This window comes from Populus alba, chromosome 3 (genome assembly GCF_005239225.2).
Source record: "Populus alba chromosome 3, ASM523922v2, whole genome shotgun sequence".
NCBI classification, from domain to species: Eukaryota; Viridiplantae; Streptophyta; class Magnoliopsida; order Malpighiales; family Salicaceae; genus Populus; species Populus alba.
Window position 1 is genome coordinate 11008286 of NC_133286.1, and position 23978 is coordinate 11032263.

The 23978-nt window shown below is 31.9% G+C and overlaps 2 protein-coding genes across 8 annotated transcripts; one reads left to right on the top strand and one right to left on the bottom strand.

The window, feature by feature from the left end:
- The first annotated feature begins 357 nt into the window (after positions 1-357).
- LOC118038010 (small ribosomal subunit protein uS2y) lies at positions 358-2639 on the top strand. Its single transcript, XM_035044245.2, has 5 exons — positions 358-609; positions 1140-1402; positions 1509-1706; positions 1992-2193; positions 2293-2639. Exons 1-5 carry the CDS (start codon positions 453-455, stop codon positions 2421-2423), a joined length of 951 nt encoding a protein of 316 aa, XP_034900136.1. The 5' UTR covers positions 358-452; the 3' UTR covers positions 2424-2639.
- A 455-nt stretch (positions 2640-3094) lies between these two features.
- LOC118038009 (phosphoinositide phosphatase SAC2) lies at positions 3095-12755 on the bottom strand. Of its 7 annotated transcripts, none has more exons than XM_035044239.2 (17): positions 12602-12755; positions 12271-12421; positions 10389-10593; positions 10140-10305; positions 9181-9403; positions 8680-8756; positions 8242-8429; positions 8067-8164; positions 7730-7863; positions 7520-7645; positions 6717-7074; positions 5833-5954; positions 5564-5674; positions 4754-4933; positions 4170-4346; positions 4001-4091; positions 3095-3504 (listed from the first exon to the last, which is right to left on the bottom strand). In XM_035044239.2, the coding sequence occupies exons 2-17, from the start codon at positions 12355-12357 to the stop codon at positions 3409-3411; spliced, it is 2439 nt and encodes an 812-aa protein (XP_034900130.1). In that variant the 5' UTR covers positions 12358-12421; positions 12602-12755; the 3' UTR covers positions 3095-3408. The 7 variants fall into 7 exon arrangements, with proteins under 7 accessions (XP_034900130.1, XP_034900131.1, XP_034900133.1 ...); XM_035044240.2 differs by having other exon boundaries at positions 12271-12426; positions 12602-12751; XM_035044242.2 differs by having other exon boundaries at positions 12271-12426; positions 12577-12733.
- Between the last annotated feature and the right edge of the window lie 11223 nt (positions 12756-23978).

Here is a 23978-nt window from a genome sequence, read left to right on the forward strand (position 1 = left end):
ATTGGTTATCTAGGTTTGTCTTTAAAAGTGCCAAGTCGATTATATCATATTAGTTCAATCTCCATATAATTTAATTTTTTCAACTAAAAAAATTTAACAATATTTAGATATTTTTTCCACATAAAAAAAATAATCTGGACTCATAACGCAGCATCTAGCGGTATACTAATAAATCTATTAAAAACCAAACAATTAAATCATACAAAATTTTAATATTCTCATAATCAAGAAGATTTCGACTATCAAAAAAGCAAAAGACCGATCATGATATCAAACGACGACGTGTAGTTTGAGTAGGCACAGGCCCATAATTTATTTGTCTGGGCCTTAAAAAACCCTCGTGGTGACAACAGAAGCTCTCTTATCGCTCACTCACTCTCTTAAAACAAAAAAACCCTAGCCCTTCATCCCCCCTCTCCCTTCGTGCCTCACACACACTCAAGCAGTAAATCATGGCGACAGCAACCGGAGCAGCTGCGGCTGCATCAACAAGGGCACTGTCGCAGAAAGAGCTAGACATTCAGATGATGTTGGCTGCTGAGGTTCATCTTGGCACCAAAAATTGTGACTTCCAAATGGAACGTTATGTTTTCAAGCGCCGCAATGATGGTATATTAGCTGTACTCTTTCTTTGTACATACCCATCTGTTTTAGATGTGTTGATCGTTATACTTTTAGGAAATAAGTAATAGGTTTTTTGTTTTGTGGTCTGTTGCTGTTGCTGATCTATTAAAGGTTGAGTCTTTGAGCATGATTTCTGTTACGTGCTGTTTGTTTTACTTTTCTTTTGTGTTCATGAACTTGAAATGGTTTGGAGATCTTTTTTTGGATGAATTGTCTATGTTGAGATCATTGGTGGAACAGAGTAGATGTAATTTGTATGTTTTATGTCATTTGTTATTAAGGCTTCGAATAATCTTATGAAAATGAGGCTTTCGATTAAGATTCATCGTGTTATCTGTTAGCTGTTTGAGATGCAAGGGAGTTATAATTTTAAATTTGTTTGTTTTATTTGTCAATTTGACTTCTTTTTTTCTGAATATTTGTACAGTATGCTTATTGTGGCTGTTCATTGCTGTGATGGGCAAATGGTTTTAGTTCTAATTTGTCTGTCTTATTTATTTGTCTTTATTGCTCAGGAATTTATATTATCAACCTTGGGAAAACATGGGAAAAGCTTTTACTGGCAGCCAGAGTTATTGTTGCAATTGAGAACCCCCAGGATATTATTGTTCAATCTGCGAGGCCCTATGGTCAAAGAGCTGTCCTCAAGTTTGCCCAATACACTGGTGCTCATGCAATTGCTGGAAGGCATACCCCTGGTACCTTCACTAACCAGATGCAGACTTCATTCAGTGAACCTCGTCTCTTGATCCTCACTGATCCAAGGACTGATCACCAGGTGAACCCAAACTTGTCAATAGCATTCAAGCTTATTATGCCTGTTGGTCTATTTGCACTCTTTTTTCCGTCTTCAAATTTTAATCATCGTCAATAATATCATACAGCCTATCAAGGAAGCAGCTCTTGGAAACATTCCAACCATTGCTTTCTGTGACACTGACTCTCCCATGAACTTTGTGGATATTGGCATTCCTGCTAATAACAAAGGCAAGCACAGCATTGGATGCCTGTTTTGGCTGTTGGCAAGAATGGTTCTGCAGATGCGTGGAACTATTCCGCAAGGGCACAAATGGGATATTATGGTAACATATTTATTGCAAAAGTGTTTTACAGTCTCTAGCCCCGCCTCTCTTATCTGAGCTTTCTGTTTTTATCCTGTTGCTTTTTAAATTGCAAGTAGAATGACTTGATGCTCTGCACTCCATCCTTTTGTAGATGCAAACATTCATTATGCGTCTGTTTCCTTCATCAGTATTTTAATGTCATATTTTACTGCTTGGGATTGGTTTGTACATTCACGGTAACTGTGCTTGAATACGTTAGATGGATTGGTTATGAAACGCTTCATTTGGCATTTTTCTGGACAGGTGGACTTGTTCTTTTATAGGGAACCTGAAGAAGCCAAGCAACAGGAAGAGGAGGATGCACTACCAGCTGCTGATTATGCTCTCCCTCCTCCTGATTATGGGATTTCTGCAGGTGAATGGGGTAGCACTATAGCTGATAGTCAATGGACTGCTGATGTGGCCCAACAACCCATTCCTGCCGCCAATTTCTTCCCAGAACAAGGTAACCACAATTCGTTGAGACTCCTATAATCTTTGCATTTGTTTTCTGCAGTGGAACTTTTGTCTTTGGATTCATCCCACCTTTTTATTCTAAATTTAGGTGTACTTTCTGGTGAATGGGGTGCTGCTCCGGCCCCAGCTCCAGCTCCTGCTGCTGAACAGCTCCCAGGTGTTGAACTCGGTGTACCTCCTCCTCCTCCTGCTGCTGCTGCTACTGGCTGGGACGTTTAAATTCAGCAAGAATGCTCATGTTTACAACTACCATCATTCTTGTTTACAATTACCATGTTTTGCACTCATTCGAGAATCATGAGTTAGTTTTGTGGGGAACGGACTGTTTTTCTTTTTTTACATTTTTGGGCTCGGTGTAGTTCTAGACGTTTAATTTTTTATATAAGATTTACACCGATTTTGGTATCTAATCGTAATGCTGTGTTTTGTTGTGTCGTTTTTTAAGCCTCTGTTGTTTAAGGTGTAATAATTCCATGTGGCACTGTATTTTATCTTGCCTGATTCATATGATTCGGGATTTGCTTACGACAGAAATCTCTTTTTTTGACTGTCGACGTTACTGTTCTCCCCAAATATGGTGGCTCGGAGATGATTAATCTGGAGTTGTGATAAACAGGCGAGCGTGAAGATTTGGGGATTATACTTCCTACCAGTGCAAGCGTCATCTCAATTATATATGCAGCCTTATTAACTTGGCTTTTGACAATGGTTCCATGGTTAATTTAACAAAGATTTAATTATTTAAAGAAATGAATATAATTGATTTTATTATTTCATTTTTTAAATTTAATATGAATCAAGATCGATATATGAAGATTTCAAAGCCTTTGTGTTTAGCGTAGGGCATGGCTATCGGATGAACATAGGAGATGTAATTGGACAGTAACATCTGAATCCAACAGTTGCAACTGCTCTTTCTTTTGGCAAGATGTATGTAAAATACATACAGGGTTTCAAAAATAATCTTTTATATCCTAAGGGAAATGGAGGCCTCGAGAGCTCCAAATGAATTTAGCTATGCTATATACCCTTGTGTTTCCTCATTCACGTTCCTGAAGGCTTAAAATCGAACAAAATGGCGGAATTGTATCTTTAGGTTTATCTCTGGCTATTTATTTTCAGACAGGAAATCCGCATCCTTCGGATGGGATTAAACAGATTTATGGCTCTAATGAATTATGTATTGAAAAATTGGAGGTGAACTTCAATGGAACAGCATCTCCCCACTCATTACCCACTGGACAAAGCGGTGTGGGAATCCACCCGGGAGGTCATCAGAAGATCCAGCTTGACTTCTTCCCTGAACCAAAGGAAGTATCAGATTAACATTCTGACCAACGCAAATCAGGAATGCAAGTGATGAACGATCAAACAGAAAAACATTACTCAAATTCAAATAACAGAAAGCTGATAAATGTCGGCTGAATAATGCGAGAAACTTGAGCACATAGCATAACAATATAAAGAGCAAGTGCTCAGGTCAAGACCATAGATGACGTAGTGTCAGACTCGAAAGAAATGCATAAAATTAGATGCCAACTTGAGCCAGCCATAATCATTCTACCTTGTGGTAGATTCTCCCTTGGTGAGATAGAACAGGCATAAACAAAAAGTGAATAAATTTGATGCTTAAATATATGAGAGATGATCAAGCAGTTTTAACCAATTTACTAACACGATGTCAATTGAGTAGAAAGTTGATAAATGACATAGTTGCTATAGACCATACACCAGAAACTTGTACTCTTTAAACAAACTTCAAATGCAAACACCAGAAGAAGAAAAAAAATACTAACCTTCAAGCTAGACCCAGACTCGCTAGCAGATACGGTTGTTTCTATTTTCACATCGTTCCCAAGATTCTCAGATGATAGGCCAGCAATAGACCTGCAGCCATTAAAATAATTGTCGAGTACTTCCTTTGGTTCCTCAGCTGAAGCACTTAATTGGAAGTATAAGAACTACCTATCACACAGATCTTCTTCACATGAATTCCCAGATGTAGAAAGCCAGTCCATATCAAGGAAATTTGAGCAGCTGCAAGCGTCCCCATGTTCGTCATAACAAATATGATTACTGTCAAAACATTGGTATTCCTCCACATCTTTGAAAAGCTTCCTGCAAGGCATTGAGGGAGTGTACCTAAAAAGACCCCCAACATTAATCAGCCAGGTGAGCACATCAAATGCAACAACCGCATGATATAAAAGGGTTAAGAATGCATCCAAGCATTTTCATTTCCAATTGAATTACATGCTGGAATTGAGGGACGATAACAGCCGGATTTTAGCCACAGCATTTATAAATAAGCCTCACTTGTCCATTCCCAAGCCTTAACCTAATGGCTACAATTGCAGAGGAATGACAACTTATCTCCTAATGGCTAAAGAAATATAACCTACTGAAAAGAGAATCTATTTGGCATTTCAATTAGTCATCAACTATGCACCTCTATGAGGAGTGAATACAAATCAGATAAACCATGGGCTTACCAAATAGGGAGATAAAAAGTAACAAGCTGTGACAAGCATTGAAAAATTTAAGCAGACCTGGAATATGATACGTCACTTTCACAAGTTGATATCTCCGGATTTGAGTCTGAAAGACCATTATCAACTCCTCCCTCCTTTTCAGACAGAGGCTTACTGTATCCACCAATATTGGCAGCTACAGGTGACTCATTTTCACACCGAAGATTGCCATCTGACAGTGACCTTTTAATGAATGACCTACAGATGACAAAAATATATTAGCATAAAGGTTTCCTTACAAATGAAACTTTAGTTTCATCATATTATATGTTCTAAACATTATATAGTCAAAGTAAATCTCACATTAACTTATGCCCACACACAAGCATGTTTAAACACGCATAATTAATTTGAGAAAAGCGCTTCCAATATCCAAGTTGTATGCATCATTTGAATAATTACAGAAGAATTGCATTTACTGGATGTGTTAAAGCTAGTTCCTGTGATACACAGTTTTCCTGTGATACACAGTTTTCCTATTCACAAAAAGGTCCCAAAATAGTTCTTATTCAAACAAAGTCCCTAGATATGAAGTGTAAAACTTGTCAAAAGCAGAAACTGTAATTATAACCACAATTCTCCTTCCAGTCATTGCGAATCATAGTCCCACACTGACCCTTTTTTAGCTCTGGTACATGTTTTTGCATTGTCACCGATTACCTACTTTCATGCCCTTAGAACAATATAATGTTACCACCAACCATACCCAAACAAAGTGGTTACCTAAACAAGTGCGCCTTTCCAAATTCAGCTATAGTTATGGCACTGAGGGACTGAGGTAAGCATACAAAAATTATTGAGATATGGCGTGTTATGAGGGCATATTACCTAGCATTCTCAACTAAATCAGGACCACGCCTTCCAGCATCGCAATGCTGGTCTGAATCCAATTCCCACAGTGCTGGCTTTCCCTGCTGTGGCTGGAAATGACCCAAGAACCTGACCAAAAAGTTAAGGCAAATATCACATCAAATGCATAATCTATCCCTTGCAATGAAACTACCATCAAAACATACATTTTAAAATCCCTGATCTGGGAAGTTCTTTTCCAGAGAAAAGTAATGATGGCATTGAAGCGCAGAGCCTCTTATACTTACACATTAATAGCATCTTGTTTCTCAGCATCCATGTAGGCATTGCTGTAATAACGTTGTAGAGTTCTAAAGAATTCCTGGGACTGAGTTGCTGCTTTCCACTGACCTCTTCTCTCAGAAAATATCTATTTAACATCATCATTGCAACACAGTGATGCATTGGCAGTGCTAAACTTAAAATAGATAGTTTTATGCAGAGTTCCAAAAGGAGAATTTTCAAAAAAAAGTGGACAAATGGAATGAATATGAGTATTTCAGAAACAAGGGTGTTTTGCTTTTTAAGTAATGAACTAACAATTTCAACAGTAAGTACATCCATTGCTCTTTTAACTCCTGAGAATCCTTACTTTCTTCCCATGCAGGCAAGGATACCCAACGTGATCAACTTAGTTCCTTGGCATCACAATCAAAGAGGCGATGACATGCAAAATTTAATTTCTTAATAAAACACAAATGTGACAGAGCCAACTTGCTCAAATAGTTTAGTTTACACACGCTGGAAGATTGAACAAAACTACAATACAAGTTTGGTATAATGTTTTGCATTATCCACACCATCCTAAAACACATGCATCCATAATTAAAAGCATCAACAAGCTTGCAAATGTTTCTTTCTGATTTCCAAAACAAATCAAGTCAGCTCATTGAGCAGCAGACCCACCTACTGCAGTTTTCAAGGTGACCAAAGAAAAATAATCACACCCCTATGAACTACATAATCTTAAGTGAGAAAATCCTTAATTTTTTTTTTTTTTTTTACTTTTTCAACAAAAAAAAATTCCAAGGAAAACAGCTAACTGTGCCCGAAAATGTATTTGATCCACAAAATTATGTTCAATCATATTTAATCATTAAACTGTAGGCCTCCCCAAACCCACAAGGATTACCTTGTTGTGAGCAGCGGACCCACCATACTGCAGTGCAAGTGTGTCGCCCATCGTCTCATAAATCCTCATTAAATCTTCAGCTAAAGGATTATCTAGATCAATACTTGGGGATTCCATATATCCTAGTGCATGCAGCTGATGCCCTAGAGCCACCAATCCATAGGCATATTGTGCTACATTTGTGCGATCTAAACAGTCTATGCAATTGGTCCTTAAAACACCACTTTGGAACATTGGAACCTTGATACTCTGATTTTGATTTGCATCACATTCAGCTTTGGCAATTTCTGAATCCAACTTGCTGACATTGCCATTTTCAATAGAAGGATTTTCAAGAGAATAGTCACCAGCATGTTCCCTGCACCAAATTTGCATCGCCAGCATTGTAAGTAAGTTACAAGAATTAGACAGAAACAAAGGAAAAAATCATGGCAGTGTACCCTAAAATTGGTAGTTACTAGAAAAGTATCATCATCCATAACATTGCATTTTCTGTTTTTCCCACCTTTTTTTCATTGATTACAATGTATAAATGCAAAAGGACACATTACACAAGCTGCACATATGCAAGTTTTGAGTTTTGAATCAATATATTTCCTCAAATCATTTGAAATTCTACAAAGCAAAAAATCCACTTCAGTTTGAATTTACAATAAATTTAAAGGGGCCCGGATAGCAATTGTGTGATTATTGCGTAAAATCTAGCAAGACAATGGATTCTCAGAGCAAACATTTCCATGAGTGGATAAGACTAAAGAAAAATACCATGTAAAAAGAGTTGGAAGCCTTTTTCATTAACTTACTCAACGCAGGACCCATTTAACAATCCCTTGGAGCTTGAACTTGGCATGACTTGACAATAAAAGATCCCAGTTAAATTCAATGCATAGCTTGCAACTCTTCCTAGAAGTGCCAAGACATTTGTAGCCCTGTTGAAAGCAAACAAATGCTATTAACTTCAGTCATCACAAAATTAATGTGAGAGAAAAGTATGGGGTGGGCAAGCAAAGTACTTTCTAGAGTGTTTATGCAAATCCCAGTGCAGAAACTTTAGGCGATTCTCCTCGGGTAAACTTTTATTGATAAATCTGATGGCATTTGCAAACTCAGCACGAAGTATGGTTTCCCGAGGCTTCTTTTCACGCGACTGCCAATCATCAACATAATTGTTAGAAACATACAACAACCACGCCTCAATCCCAAAAAAAATGCCGAAAACTAATGACAGAAATAATAAAAAAAAAACCGCATCATGAATCCATTTTCATACACAAGAAGCTTTAAACTTAAAAGATCACATGAGCACAGGTATCTGGAGCAATCAGTCTCTTGGTAGTTGCAGCAACCTACCTTTATTAAATTCAAAATAATTATCGGACTTCCATATCTCTTCACAAGATTTTCAAAATGAAGTTTTGTTGCCTCAAAATTTTGGTCCTTCCTTGACACTGCAAAATAATAATAAATAAATAACTTGTGAAAGTTACCACTCAGAATAACACAGTTCACAGTACCAAAGTCATACACATAATGTCAGGTTTGATATTCAATCGTGAAGTTTCTTGAGACCAGAAAAGCGGGATTGAACCCCGATTCTGAACAACAGAACTTATTTGCACTGGCTGCTCTTCAGGAACATCTTCAAACATTATCTGTTCTGTCTCAACATCATTAGCAACTCTACCCTTCTCATTCACGCCTCGTTTTAAATATCTAGACAGATCAGAAAATAGGAAAATCAAAAGAAATTCATTGTAAGTTCAGCAGTGATCAGTGGAATAAAAACTGGATAGTAGTGTTTCTATAACACATCAGTGGACTATATGAAGAGGTTAATATACAGATTGGATCCGATCAATAGTAGAGAGTTTATCATGTTCACAGGCAAAAGATCAAAGCAGCCAAGCAGGGTTGGTTAACTCCAGCTGGCATGCTGCTTAAAACTTTTGAAGACCATCCATACCTTGTGCCAGCATAATGCCGTGATCGTCTAGCAATGAGAGCCAGCTTAAACTCCCTGCCAGATACTGAAAGTTTGACCTGGATACCAGCAAAGGAAAACTAAAAAAGATCAGATTGAAGTAGATCATATAAATTTGCATAAATTAAGATTGAAAGGCGATTCATAAGGCCAGATAAATATGGATGGAGTTGATATTGCATTCAACCAGGTTCAACTTACAAAAGGACCATGTTCTTGTTCTTAATTCAATTAATTTTCCTCGCAAAAGACCTTGGTAGAGGAACTTCAACTCCTAACTCTAAATGGGATGTAATAATAAACTTGATAGCTTTGAAAAGAACCACAAAAAGTAGTGAGTTAAGAAATTAGAGAAGAAGACAGCAAAACGTAACATATACCATCGTAAATGTGATGACCATTTTCTATCATGGACTGTTCTTTTATATAGCATGAACATCTTTAAGCACTCATGTATAGTTGGTTACTTGAAATAAAATGCACCTGTTTAAAGAAGCCATACACTAATGCCACTGTCCATAGAGTATTCTTGAGGTTATTTCGAATTCCTCGAGTTAAGAATTCATTCCAAACAAACATTGATTCATAGTGACCCTGTCCTGTCTCATTACAAGATAAATTCTTCTGAAGACTGTGCATAACATGGTAGGAGTAACTGAAAAAGAAGTCCCTTGTAAGATCCACCGTGCACAGGAGCTTCTTATATCTATTTCATCAAGAACAAAAAAAAAAAAAAATTGAAAGGACAAGTCAGTATGTTTTTACTGATGTTAAAGAAAAGGAATGCTATGAAATGTTAGTCTAATAAATATAAACAAGAAACTGAAGTTAAAAAAAAATGAAGAAAGAAAAGTGAATTTTCCCCCACAAACCCTGATGATACCTTGTCTCATTCAACAGATTTTATTAACATCACAACAGCAATGAAGTTTGCCCCTGTACATATGCAGGAAATGAACTGGCAATAGCCACTAGGCAAAAATATCAGCTACAAAGGATGTAACAGAATATTTTATATGCATACCTCAGAATAAGATGCCCTACTTGTCTCATCTCAAAAACAAAAATTAAACAAGGAAAGAAGAAAGATAAACTATAGCTACATTTACTACCAGAAGAAATTGAATAAGTTTGAATCACAGAAGCCCGCATCATTAATTAACACTGAAGGGTGTAATGACAAAAATAGTCAAGAAATTACCTCCACAGTGTTGAACCAGTCTACTTCTAATAGACAACACGCAACTCAAACTAATTGTTCCAAGCAATTAAATGAAAGAAAATAAAAATACCGAACATCGATTTAAAAATTAAACCAGCACAGCCATAAAAAAGTCATCATCTAATTACAAATCAACAATGCTAATTCTGATACTAGTCTCTTAGGTCTCCTTAACAGAACCAAGTACATATTACATTTACATGCAGAATGGACAAAAGACCTGTTCTCGTTCTTAGAATTAGCCATATTGGACTGCACAGTAGAATTTGGAATAGGAATCATCTCGCTCTTGGTTATAGAATAAACTGTATGGCCACAAATTGCACCGATCTTCCTTCTTTTTGTTATCAGCAGCATGTAATAGGGTCCCAAAAATTTAATAAACCCTATGTTAAAGAAAAGAGCACCATGAGTTCAATAATGAAATATATCAAAAGCTCATATAGAAGACCTTGCAGATACAACATACCAACAATTCCATAACAAATAGTGACAAATTTAAGTCCACCCGTTGACTTGTTGCCTTCATGTATTCGCCTTAGCAGGTCAAAGCATTCACTTTCTGAATATGTTGTAGAATCTTCAAGAACAACGAGTTCAGATGGCTCTAACCGATCAATCTTTAACACCCTGCAAAGGGTTCTGTTCTTTTCTCTTCCGATCATATAAAAATTCTGCCAAATATTAGATGTTGGATCAGAAGTAGTTGTAATGATGATTCAATAAATTGGCATGAATAACCATTGCATATAAGAAGAAAAATGAAAATGTTTTGATAAATAAATTCATATTAACAACAGCACTTTACTATTGTTGTAAAATAAATTGTGGGATAAATGAAAGAAGCAACAAAAAGTTCCATCAAACAAAAGTGGAGATTTTTCAAATAGGCAAAGCACATCATCAGTACATTAAATTCCAGCAAGACAGCAAGAAAGAAAGTTATGTGCAACTTGTTTCCTGCTTCATAAGCATCAGGATATAACTCATGCAGAAAGTCTGGATGGGCATAGTTTTCCAAAATGGTAGTGACTTCAATGTTCAGAGGACCCATATTACCCAAAACAAAATGAAATAACCCCAATACTTCAAATTATAGGGACACAGATAAGAGGAGGGCAACGACTTCAACATATAGTACCAAACATGACAAGGATTACTCCCTTTATACAACATATAAAAACACAAGAAACATAAGGTCTGGTAAAATTTGACAAACTAATGGCCCATGTCTGTAATACTCTTTTTATAAGATTCACTGAAAAAATAATTGGATTATGCTTGACCACCTTATTGGAATAGTATTAATACAATAAAGTTATATCCATTGACTGCATGACATAAAAAGAAAGATAGACAAATCTGTAAAATTCAAAGACTTCTTATGCCTAAAAAATGTGACACTGAGCAAGTAAACATGGGAAAGCAATCATAAGGTGAGCGAATGCAGGAAAAAAATTCATAAAAAAGCGTAATTAAAATTTTGATCTCAATTTATGCTGAAGAGTAGGAAAAGCAAACAGCGTTGTGTACATTTCTTTACTGTTACTAACCTAAATCCTACAATTAGATTGCAATAACATCAAAGATTTTTGCAATAACTGACACCCAAACTTGTCATTATGAAGTATTTTCAAGGAACAAACTTGGCGACAAATCAATGAGCTGCTATTGTATAAAATCGAATGGCAGCTGAGCAAAATACATATAGTCTTATTCATTACTTCGGGATGAAAGAGTAAGGCAGCAAAACAGGTATGGCAAAAACAAAATTTGGACATTTACATCTCCCCACTTTTTGCTTAGCCCAAGAATTCCAATGGAATAGTTCGCTGGAAGCCCAGTCACAAATTCCACATCCCTACTTTTTTAACAAAATCATTCTATGACATAAACTTAGCACGCTTTAAGTTTTCAAAATGAACTAAGCAAGAAAAAACCAAAATCAAACCCAACCAATTGCTAACTACAATCTCAGAAGCAATGAGTGCTTTATTTGAAACACTCCCTTCAAATCCGAGTTTCCAATCTGGTCAAGACCACCCCCTAATCAAGTCAAAATCCTAAATCTAACACCACGTGAATCATATCCAATGTAAAACAATCACCCCATCAACATTAAACCACCAGAAGCATCAAAATTTTAAATTCCTCACTTCACGGAGGCAATCACAGCAGAATTGAAATGAACACACAGACGAAAAATAATCATTATCCCGGAAATCACAAACAAGAACTATTAAAACAACAAACCAAAGACCTCAAAACCCAAAAAAAAAAAATAACAATCAAACACGACAACATAAAGATAAAGATTGAAGAAAATGAGCACGTATATTATGTATATATACCGAGCGAGTCTCATAGAGTCTGAATTTCTGCAAGTAACAATAATTGGAGGCACCACCAATCAAGTTTGTTTCCATTTGGGATCCCATCTAGCTGAACCTCCTGGAGTTGGGTCAACTCCACGGTAACAAAAACTCCTTTACTTCTCAAAATCTACACTGAAAGCACACATCTTTAACTTTTATCTATCTGGGTTTTTATTATTTATTTAAGAAAACACGCAGAATGAGAATTCAAAAACAAAACAAACAAGAAGCAAGCAGACCAAATAAGTGAAAGTTTCAATCTTTTTTTGTGGTGAAGATTACAGTTTTTGATCGAGAGAAAGCAAACCAGATAATGAGCTAATAATACACAGGACGTTTTGGAGCAGATCCAAGAGAGAAGGTAGACCCAGAGAATAGAGGGGGGAGAGAGAGAGAGAGGCTACAGATCAGAGAGAGAGAGAGAGAGAGAGAGAGATTGAAATGAAATGCAAAAGGAGAAAATTGTTTTATTTATTTATTTGTTTCTTTAATTTTCAGACACTGTTTGCTTTGTGGTTGTGGTTGTCAGGAATTAGGAGATTGTATGAGTGGTGACTGACTGTCCGAATTAATCATGTTTTACTTGTTCTAATTTTCTTACCGTTACCACGCTTTACTCTCTCTTTTTTTAAGAAAAAAAATATATATTATATTCTCTCTTCAACCAGCAACGCAATTTTGAACTCGCATAAAAATAATTTCACTCCTTGCAATGAAAAGAAAAAACTATAAAAAAACTTTAAAATATCGTATATAAATAAACCTCCTTTCTATGTTCTTCAATGATGGTATTGAAATATTCTTTTAATTCTCTATTCATAAAAAATGTATTTATATTGTTCAAGAGCAATGGTGTTTTATAATGTAGTAGGGCCTATTTCCAATAATTCTCCAACTCTTAGAGGAAATATATTTTATATTACCATGAACATCTTATGTGACGATGTTGTGGTGTTAGTGAATAAGAATATGCTTATACCATATGCCTTTCTTTGCCAACTTGCTTGTAAGAACATAATATCATTATAATATTCCATTGAATTGTGGAATATTTACAATGCTGCAACTCTAAATTTCCAACTTGATCACATGAAAGTAATATAATGTAAACCACGAGAAACAAAGTCAATAAGCTACTATTTATGATTTATTATGTTTTTTAGTTGATTTAAGATTATTATTTCTGTTTAGATTAAAATTATTTTATTATTTTTTAAACCTTTTTATAACTTTTTAATAGTTTATAAGCTGTTTAAAACAATTATAATAAAGAGTTTTTCTTATATTGCTTTCGTTTGCGTCATATGTAAATCATAAAGAAATAATCTATGCATTATATTAAAAAAAAATTACAACATTGCAAAAAAATAAGTTAAGAAATTGGGTAGGGAAAAGTTTAGATGATGGATGGATGTACCCTTCACTTATTCTACACTTGACTTAGTAGAATCGAGTCAAGCAATCAAGGTAATTTTTTTTAATCTTCATTGGAAACAAAATTAGTTTATTTTAGTATTATTTCTCTCCTCGTTGCACTTAGAGTAAATATAGGCTCAAAATCATAACTGTAATACCCCATCTCACTAGTAAGATATTGTTCGATTTGGTTCATAAGCCTCACGAATTTGTTCTTAGTAGCAACACATAGCCTCAAAACACGTTTTACTAGTCCAGGTGAGCATGCTCATATAAAACTCTCTCTCAAGTCATCACCCACCGATGTGGGATATTACAATCCACCCCTCTTAAGGAGCCCAACGACCCCGTTAGCACCATCGGGCAGCTAGTGAGTCGAGCTGTAATACCAATGTAACACTCCACCCCATTGGCAAGATATTGTCCGCTTTGGCCTATGGGCCTCACTGATTTGTTCTTAACAATCATGCATGACCTCAAAACGTGTCTTACTAGTCAAGGTGAACATGCTCATATAAAGCCCTCCTCCAAGTCCTTACTCGTCGATGTGGGATATTATAATAACAGATTCCAAGGTTCACCTAGATACACACAGCCTCAGCTAAGACCAAACAACCCTTTTTAGTTTGGTCTTCAGGGATATCCTAGTGGCCTAGTATCACTTAAAGGCATATATGATCAATTTAGGATCCTAAATGTCTTGATGACTTAATTAGCCTAATGCTTACCAACTAACTTAAATCTCAATCAACCATAAAGTTTCTCTCGCACAAATCACTTACCAATAAGGTTATTTATTTTATGTTGAAAAATATTATTATGTCATTTTAAGCTATCTAAAGTTTTGATAACATATAATGAATAAACGACAGAAAAATCAAAGGGCATTGTTAGAGGTTACACATATAGTATAAGTTCCCCTTCATGTCTTAACCTTAAACCAATGAACAAACAAAGCTCATAAATAAAATATTTATATGGACTCAAGAAAAAGATTTAAAAAGTGAAAGGAGGACTAATGAATCTCCTTTATAAAATTTCTTAGGCTTATAGAATCACCAATAAGTATTCTATATGGAAGACCCTATTTCTCCTTACTTATAGCATAAAATCAATCATACTAGTAAAGATTAAGTGTCCTAAGCATAGGGAGTTGATTGGAATGAAAAAGAACTCAAAGTGAACCTGGACTTATCAGAATAGACTTGATTAATGGCTTTAGTAAGAAAATAAGGCTTATAAACATAAGATATCTCAATACCATAACACCAAAGTGAGAATTGAACATTTCAAGATGAGGCATCTAGTCTTGAGGAAGCTAAAAGCAACGAATAACCCTTACAAAAGAGGAAAACTAATACCACAATACGATGGGCCACGTGTGATCAAGCAAACACCTATAATCTTCTAGTCACTATAGGAACGAGGGGTCAAATAAAAAAATGAAGGGCTAGACGCATATTGGCTAGGAGAATGGGCTTGCGTTACTGGACCACATTTAAAACCCAAATGTTTGGGTCTAGAAGCTAAGGTCTACAAGCTTGGATTTTTTTTTAAAGAGCGGATAACTTGCATTTTTTAAATGAATAGACAATGTATAATCCATTTACAATCATTTTTTTTTATCATTGAAAAACTAGGGACTAATGTTTTGGATTATAAAAAACCATTTCTTCACCAAGAACCATAAAATAAACATTTCATGAATCTTTAAAACCCCACTGTGAACAACAAAACACATTCTAACTAGCATAAAAACTCAAAATCAAATAAAAAACTTTCTAAGCTCTTATCTAATTTTTTTGGTTAAAAATTTTTAATTAATTAAAAATTATTCTTAATAATTTTTTTTAAAAAATAATCTAATTATAAAATGTGAAAGGAAAAAATAATCAAATAAAAAATTAAAAGGCTAGGTATATATGGGCTAAAAGAATAGGCTTACATGCTTGGCCCATATTTAAAACCCATATTGTCCATCCTTGTATTTTTTTTTAAGTGAACAGACGAGTGATTTGTCTATAATTTGTAAGCAAATAAAGATTAAACTATTAGAATGTGTTTTTTAAGCCACCTTCGGTGACCTGAAAAATTAAGGTCCAAGGTTTTGGACCTCTAAAACTAAGACCTTTAATATTTTTTACCCAAAAACATGAAAAAAATATCATAAACCTCTAAAATCCAATCATGATCAACAAAACACTTTCTATTGGCCTAAAAAATCAACATCAAATCACATAAAACAACTTTTCATGCCTTGATATATATTTTTTGGGCATCATTTAAGGTAAAAACCACTTCCATTGAGTTTATCTCTTAAAACTGAATCCATAAACACCAAAATCAAAGTGATTAGTGGTTAGAACCCAAGCACTTTAGAGCTTTTTTTCTCTTAATATTTCTGGATGACTTTCGAAACAAAAAATCCAAAAACAGAAGGGACTAGATATGAAAAAAATAAAAATTAAGGGATTAAAGTGTATTTTTACACATCTTTTTACAATACACATATGAAAAAGGTTGTTAATTTTTGCCAATGTGAATTTTGGTCTTTATTTTTAAAATTTTATTTTTTCATTGTAATTAAAAGTTCAATTATGTAAATTTGACCTGTCATTTAATCCTAGAACAATCCTTGACACATTAGATACATGATAACATGCAATTCAACAAGAATAGAAAAATTCTTAGAAAATAAAAACATAACTTTTAAGGACCAAATTCATAGAAAACAAAACCACAATGAAAAAATCTAAAATTAAAAGGACCAATAAAGGAAATTTTCATAGTGAACAATGTTATGAATAATGAAATGTGAAAGGATGATTATGAGCAACACAACAAAATGTTGATTTCCTTTAGTTTCTTTGTTGATTAATATGCATGAAAGTTGATTGACAACATGCTCATTTCACCTTAAAACAATCCTCAATATATTGGATACACAATAACATGCAATCCAAAGAAAATAAAATAAAAAAAATCTCAAATAACTATATCATAACTTATAAGGATCAAATTGAATGAAAATAAATCTCATTAACCAAACTGGAATTTTTTTTTCTAAAATTTGATGTACAAAGGAAGGAAATTTGCATAGTAAATGATATTAAAAATAGTGAGATGTGATAAGATAATAAAAAACAACATGACAAAATATATTGATCTCCTTCAAATTCTTTGTTAATTAATTAAAATGCATGAAAGTTGATTGACACCATACTTATTATTTTTTTTATATTTAAAGCCTCAATCACATTGTTATTGATACATTTTGAATTCATAAAATAATACTTTGTACTATTAGCAAATATCAAGATATCACACCATCTTACAATAGTACAATTATTTCTTCAAAATATTAGAAATCTAGAATAACAAATATTCAATTCATTGGACTTTTTTCACAATATTTTAGGTTTGGGTTCTTGAAAATATTAGCTAAATGTAATATAAAAATGGTAGATGTATTTAACCCTTATTTTTAATTAAAAAAAAATGTTACTTTGATTCTTATTGTTTCTTCTGAGATAGATACTTGCAGTGGCGGAGCCACAATGGGGATTAAGGGGGCAACTGCCCCCTTAATCCTTTTTTTTTTAATAATTTTTATATTAGAATTTTAATATAATAATTTAACAAGCTTTTCTTCTTCTTTTTTGAATTATTGTTCCTACTTCTTTTCCTTCTTCATAATTTTTCTTTAAGTCCTAAATTATTAATTAGATAAGTAAGTAACCTTTTATGTTTTATATTTTATATTTTAGATAAGTTTCCTTTATTTTTTCTATTTATTTCATTGTTTAATTTTAGTTATATTCCTTAATAATTAGTTATTAAAAATGTTAGAGTTTATGATAATGTATGAATTGGTTAAATTAATACGTGTATGTATAATATTATATATATGAATATGAATTGAAATGAGTTGTGATAAATTAATATGTATTTTGTTATGAATTTCATATAAAAAATGATGGTGATCAACTTATTAGTGATTAAAAATGAAGTACTAAACAACTTAAAAAATTATGGATACAATAAAAAAATTAAAAAAATATATAATAATATTTATATTTAATGCACTTGTATAAAACAATAAATCAACAAAAAATTGTTGCCAATAATTTCACTAGTCCCTAGAAGATTTAGAAATAGATGAATAAAAGTTTAATTTTATATATTAAAAAAGAATATATTTAATAAAATTAATAATGAAGTCATTATTAAGCAATTTTAGAATATGAAAACAAAAAAAAATAATTATAATATAAGTTTTTTCATTTTAAAAATATTTTAAAATTAATTTTACTTGACATGAGTTAGTATATATATTTTAAATTGATTTCTTTATATATATAACACGTGTTTATATAATATATAATATCAAACATTTATAATTTGCCCCCTTATTTAATTTTTCTTGGCTCCGCCACTGGATACTTGTGCTGTTTCTATTTTTCAATAAGTTAAATTTGTAAAATAATATTTTAATATGGTTCCAATCATTGAATTTATAAGGGAAACTAATAAAATGCCATTCTATTTCTCTATGTTTTTCTTTGGTTACATTTCAACCTAATGGAATGCACACATTTTAACTTTAACATATTTTCACCTTTTTTTACACTAACTTCTGCTATTCAATATATTTTAAAAGTATGTTTTGCTTAAAAAAACATTAAATTGATGTTTTTTTAGTGCTTTTCAATGGTTTTGATGTGTTAATGTCAAAAATAAGAAAATATACAAAAAAAAAACCATTTTAATGTATTTTCTACAAGGGATACTTGGAACTAATATGTAGGTGCTCGTCATAAAACATATATACTGAACTAACTGCATGGGAATTTCATATAGAGAGATCACTAAGCTAACCGTATGAGAATTTCATATAGAAAGATCACTTATATCTATGGAAAGGCTCACATGATAGTTGTGTAAGTGATCTTTAGACTTGAGATCACTAAGTCATCTTACATAGAAAATGTTATGCTTTGATCCTGTTACTTATTATCTTAATTGAGGTAACGAAAGGACAAACATTGGGTATAACATGAATTATATAAAGATACTTGAGTGATAAATAGATGATTCATTATTCTAGGTGAATTAGGAAAAATATCTCATTTGTTGAAAAATAGTATTGACTGAGAAATTCTTGGCTAAGATGGAATGAAATTTGAAACGAGTTTCAAATCTTATTCAGACTATTAATGACTATTTTGTAGAGAACAAACATAATTTAATATGACGGACATACTTCATGCTTTAATGTTAAATAAGATCATTATTGATGAAAGAATATTAATTATACTAAGAAACTGATCGTTGAAAGGTTAGTCAAACATGCTTTAATATGACAAACATACTTCATGCTTTAATGTTAAATAAGAACATTATTGATGAAAGAGTATTAATTACACTGAGAAAACGGTTATTAAAAGGTTAATTAAACCACTAATGACTTTTCTAATATTTGAGGAATAATGACACGTTGTTAGACGATGCACCTGAACTTCAAATATAAATTAATCAATTGTTTAATTGATAACAAATTAAATTATTTAATTCTATTTAATTAGAAGTATAATTTATATTTGGACCAACATATTAGGAACCTAATGAGTCATACACATTAAGGATCATTAGTCAAAAATTAAACTGAGATGATTTAATTAAGTATGACTTGATTAAAATACATTTTAGAAATACATTAAAATGCATTTCTCACGGATGGTTCGTGTGGATTACCATTGAAGGTCGAATAATTAAATGACTTGTGGTTTACGACAACCCAACTTTTAAAAAATTATTTAAAGCTGAAAAAATTAGATATTCGGGTAAATCCCTAAACAATTCTAGATTTATCTAACATAATTCTAGAGACTCTTGAATAACTTTATTTTATAATTTTCCTGCGTACATAATATTTAAAAACCCAATATTTTTAAATAAAATTCTTTTAATAAAACACCGTAAACCGCATTTGTCAAATGTCAATGGAGTTTCCAAAACATATCGGCGTTTCCAAAACATTTCTATACAGCAATTGCATTTAAATAATAGATGGCATTAATCACATGTCTGTATTTTTATATTGTCTGTTTAGTTATGCTATTAATATTTTAAGAAATTTCTACACAAACGTGAGAATTTATGAAAAAGTATGAGACAAAAGAAAGCAGAATCATTGGGATTTAGAAAGAAAAAATAAATAAATTTTGGTACACACAAGAAACGTGCGGTGTTTAATGTCCTTTGTTCACTTGAAAAAAAAAGAAGAAGGTGATGATAGTAGTTTTGTCATTAACTATACATTATGGATCGCACATAAATCAAATAATTCATTTTTGCTAATTTTAGTTTCCCACTCTAATAACAATGATTCATTTCTATTTATAAAAATTAGCTAAATTTTAATTATTATTTGAGAGAGAGGAGATGAACATAATAATGTATATCTCTTTTATATTTTTATTTTAAAAATACATAAATTCACTTCAAAACTATCACGTAAATATATTTGTTTTATATTTTTATCAATATCTTTTTATATATAAATATGTTTTTTTATTTTATTATCACTGTCTCAAAAACAATATTTTAGAAACATTATAAATGCAACTCCACTCATTATAATGTATATCTCTTTTATATTTTTATTTTAAAAATACATAAATTTATTTCAAAACTATCATATAAATATATTTATTTTATATTTTTATTATTGTTTTTTTTATCTTATTATCGTTGTCTAAAAAATAATATTTTAGAAACATTATAAATGTAACCCCACACATTATAATGTATCTCTTTTATATTTTTATTTTAAAAATACATTAATTCATTTTAAAATTATCATATAAATATATTTATTTTATATTTTTATCATTGTCTTTTTATATAAAACATGTTTTTTTTATTTATCTTATTATTGCTGTCTCACAAACAATATTTTAGAAACATTATAAATGCAGCCCCACACCTTATAGAAAATTTTAAGAATGGACTGAACTATTTTTCCAAATTCCAAATCAATTGGAAAAAACTTGCAAAGGGAGTAGCTTTCTTCATTGTGTTCATCGTCCAAGTACTGTGTACCAAAATTGTCAAACAATAGTAGTAATGATGTCTCCTTAACCAAAAGGAATTCTTGAAATTGTTAAAATAGTATTTGTCCTTTTATACGGGTTGTTGAGGAGAGAAGCTGGTGTGGAATCACGATATTAGACGGTGTGGAGAATGGTTGTGATTATTTTTTAAAATATTTTTTATATTAAAATAATATATATTTTATTTTTAAAAAATATTTTTAAGAAATAACGTATAAAATAATATATATATATATAATTTTTAATAAAAAAATTTGAATTTTAATAAAATACAGTTTGCACCATGTTTTTAAATATCATGAAATAAAATGTTCTATGTTTTTAATTGTTTTAAGATCCTAAGTTAGCCATTTCACACTATTCTCCCCTCATCAATGAGGTAGGTACTCAAACATTTTTTTTTTCTTTTATGTATTTATAATACGATATAAGTATTTTTATAAATATATATTTGAATTGAAAAAATATATGGCTATATGGTTTTGACATCGTGCAAACAATTATCAAATGCAATGTGCGGGGATGCATTAGGATGGAAATAGACATTAGCGATTTCTTCTTCTTCTTCTTCTTTTTTTTTATTCAATTGCTTGTCATGAAATATAATTCATGATGAATAATTCTATCTTTTTTTTTCCTTTGCTATTGTAAAGGATTGATTTCAACTATGATAAAAAAATAAATTTTAATTTAAATAAAAAATATTTTAAAAAATAATATCGCTATAAAAAGTATAAAAAACTACCAATTAACTAAAAAAAAAAGGCCATTGTATCAGCTAATCGGAAAAAGAAAAAAAAAATAATTCGAGCGATGATGCAAGCAAATCGAAATTAGTTTTGAAGGGCTCCTTTCAGAGAGAAAAAAGAAAGTGCAATGTATGAAAGTTTCAACGTGGCCAGTTGTAAGGGGTAGCTGGAGACAACTGGCAGGTTGACGTGTCAATATTGGACGTTTCATCCTACAAAACCACGTGAAATGCATTGCTGGGCTCTCGGGACGACAGAGACACCACGCGTCGTTGTCTGAAGTGGCTTACGTCACAAAACAATTACCTTAGCTTCGCGTAGATTCGGGGCTCATTTGTACTGTTACTTCTTTTCGTGTACGTGTCTGTGACAGAAGATTGAGGTAACAAACAATGTTCTTATCCTACGACCTCTGGGGTGTTTTTTTAAGCACAGTATAAGATAGAAAGACTGACACGATCCTACGTTTTTTTTAATAAAAAAAATAATATATTTTGACAAGTCTCATGTTTCATCTACGAAATGCATAACTCGTCGATGAGTTGAGTTTTTAAACGCGTCTCGGTAATTCAACTGGTTATAGGCCCGGATTGCGGTTTTTAATTGAGTCATTGGAACATCTTAGGTTGATTTTTAATTTCTTCTATAACAACTTGATTTATTTTTATTAAAATAAACAATTAACAAGTTGCAACTAAATTTTTTTAACCGTGTCTTTCCGTATCAACCAAATCATCTGCTCAACTCAGATAACTCGAGTTTCTTCCTTCCCTTGTTTTCTTAAATCTAGCACGATTATATGTCAACTAGCTCGTTAGGCCAAGTTTTAAAATTATGTCTATAAACACTTGACACAATTATAAAATCAACACATTTCACCATTCATCAAAATTAACCAATCATAATTAAACACAATGAAAATTTACATAATAATTTTTTAAATTTAAAATAAATTTATAATTTTTATAATATTAAAACATATAATTTAACTATGTTTATAAATTACCTCATCTTATGGATGAGTTTACACCATCCTAACACGTGCAACTTAAAAATAGATTTATAGCACTTATTAAATTCACCCCAACTCATAAATGAGCCTCCATGAACTTGCCTCCCCATATTAAAATTTTAAGAAAATATGAAAGTAGTTTAAATGGATATTTAATTGTATAAAAAAATAATTGTGGACCTTGGGGTTGAGAATAAATCTCCAGTTATAATGGAATTCTAGATGAAAGAAAATAATAAATATTAAATATTAAATAAATAATATAAATTGGGAATAAGGTATTTCCCGAAGATTATTCAAGTAATATGAATAAATTCGTTCATATACACTATCAAATTTTATTAAAAACTCGAAGAATTACCTGGAATTATTTAACAAACACAAGACAATGACAAACTAGAATTTTGATAAAAATTATAGCCCCTCTCTTGCTTAATTATAACCCGTCGACCATAAAAAAGAAGGGAGAGCTTTCTTATTCTTTTCTTCCTTGCTTTTTATCCATATGTCTTATGTGTAAACCAAGTTCAGGGCATCATAAGTGAGATTAGTAGTGTTTAAACACATGAACACAAGATTTGAGAGTGATTAAACTAAAGAAACGGGAGGAGAACGAAGAAAGAGTGGAACAAATTCACTTGGAGGGCTTATATTGAGCACAAAATCGATGGGCAAAGTGTTATTTACCAATTATTTTATTGTTGAATGAGATTAGGCAAAATTAAGCAAAAATCCCTAAACTTTTAAATTAGGGTTTTTGGTTAAAAATTGAGGGAAATGTAAAATTGATATAAATTGATTCATTTTGGAATGAAATAGGTTAAAAAGGACATAAAATCTTAAGGAATGGAATAAGGGACTTGGTGTTTTTTAAAACCTAGGGTCGACCAAATAGGGAGTAAAAATGGATTGATTTATTTAGTATAAATACTTATTAATTATATGTAGTTGATGTGTATTATTATAGTAATGATGTTTGGAGCTGAATGGATTACCATATCAAACTTTATTTGAAATTTTAACATGGTTTAAATTATAATTTCTTGAGATAATTGAGAGAAAATGTATGATTGTTTATGATATTTTTTAATTAGTATGTGGGGATTATTTACTAGTTAAAATTATAAAGAAATTTAAGGAAAATCATGTAAGAAGAATGGCCCTTTAAGGCTAGTCAAGTACATGGTTTTAGAATAAATTAGATAAATGATACTAAACTTTATAAATTATGATTAATCTTGTAGTATTAAAGAAATGATGATGGTTGAAAAAAATAATTAATTTTGTACATTGAAATTAAATCAATGTGTTTATTATAAATTATATATTGAAAGTTTTAAATATGATTTTGGATAGTTGTTGGTTTGTAGGATTTTATGAAGATGAGGTTGG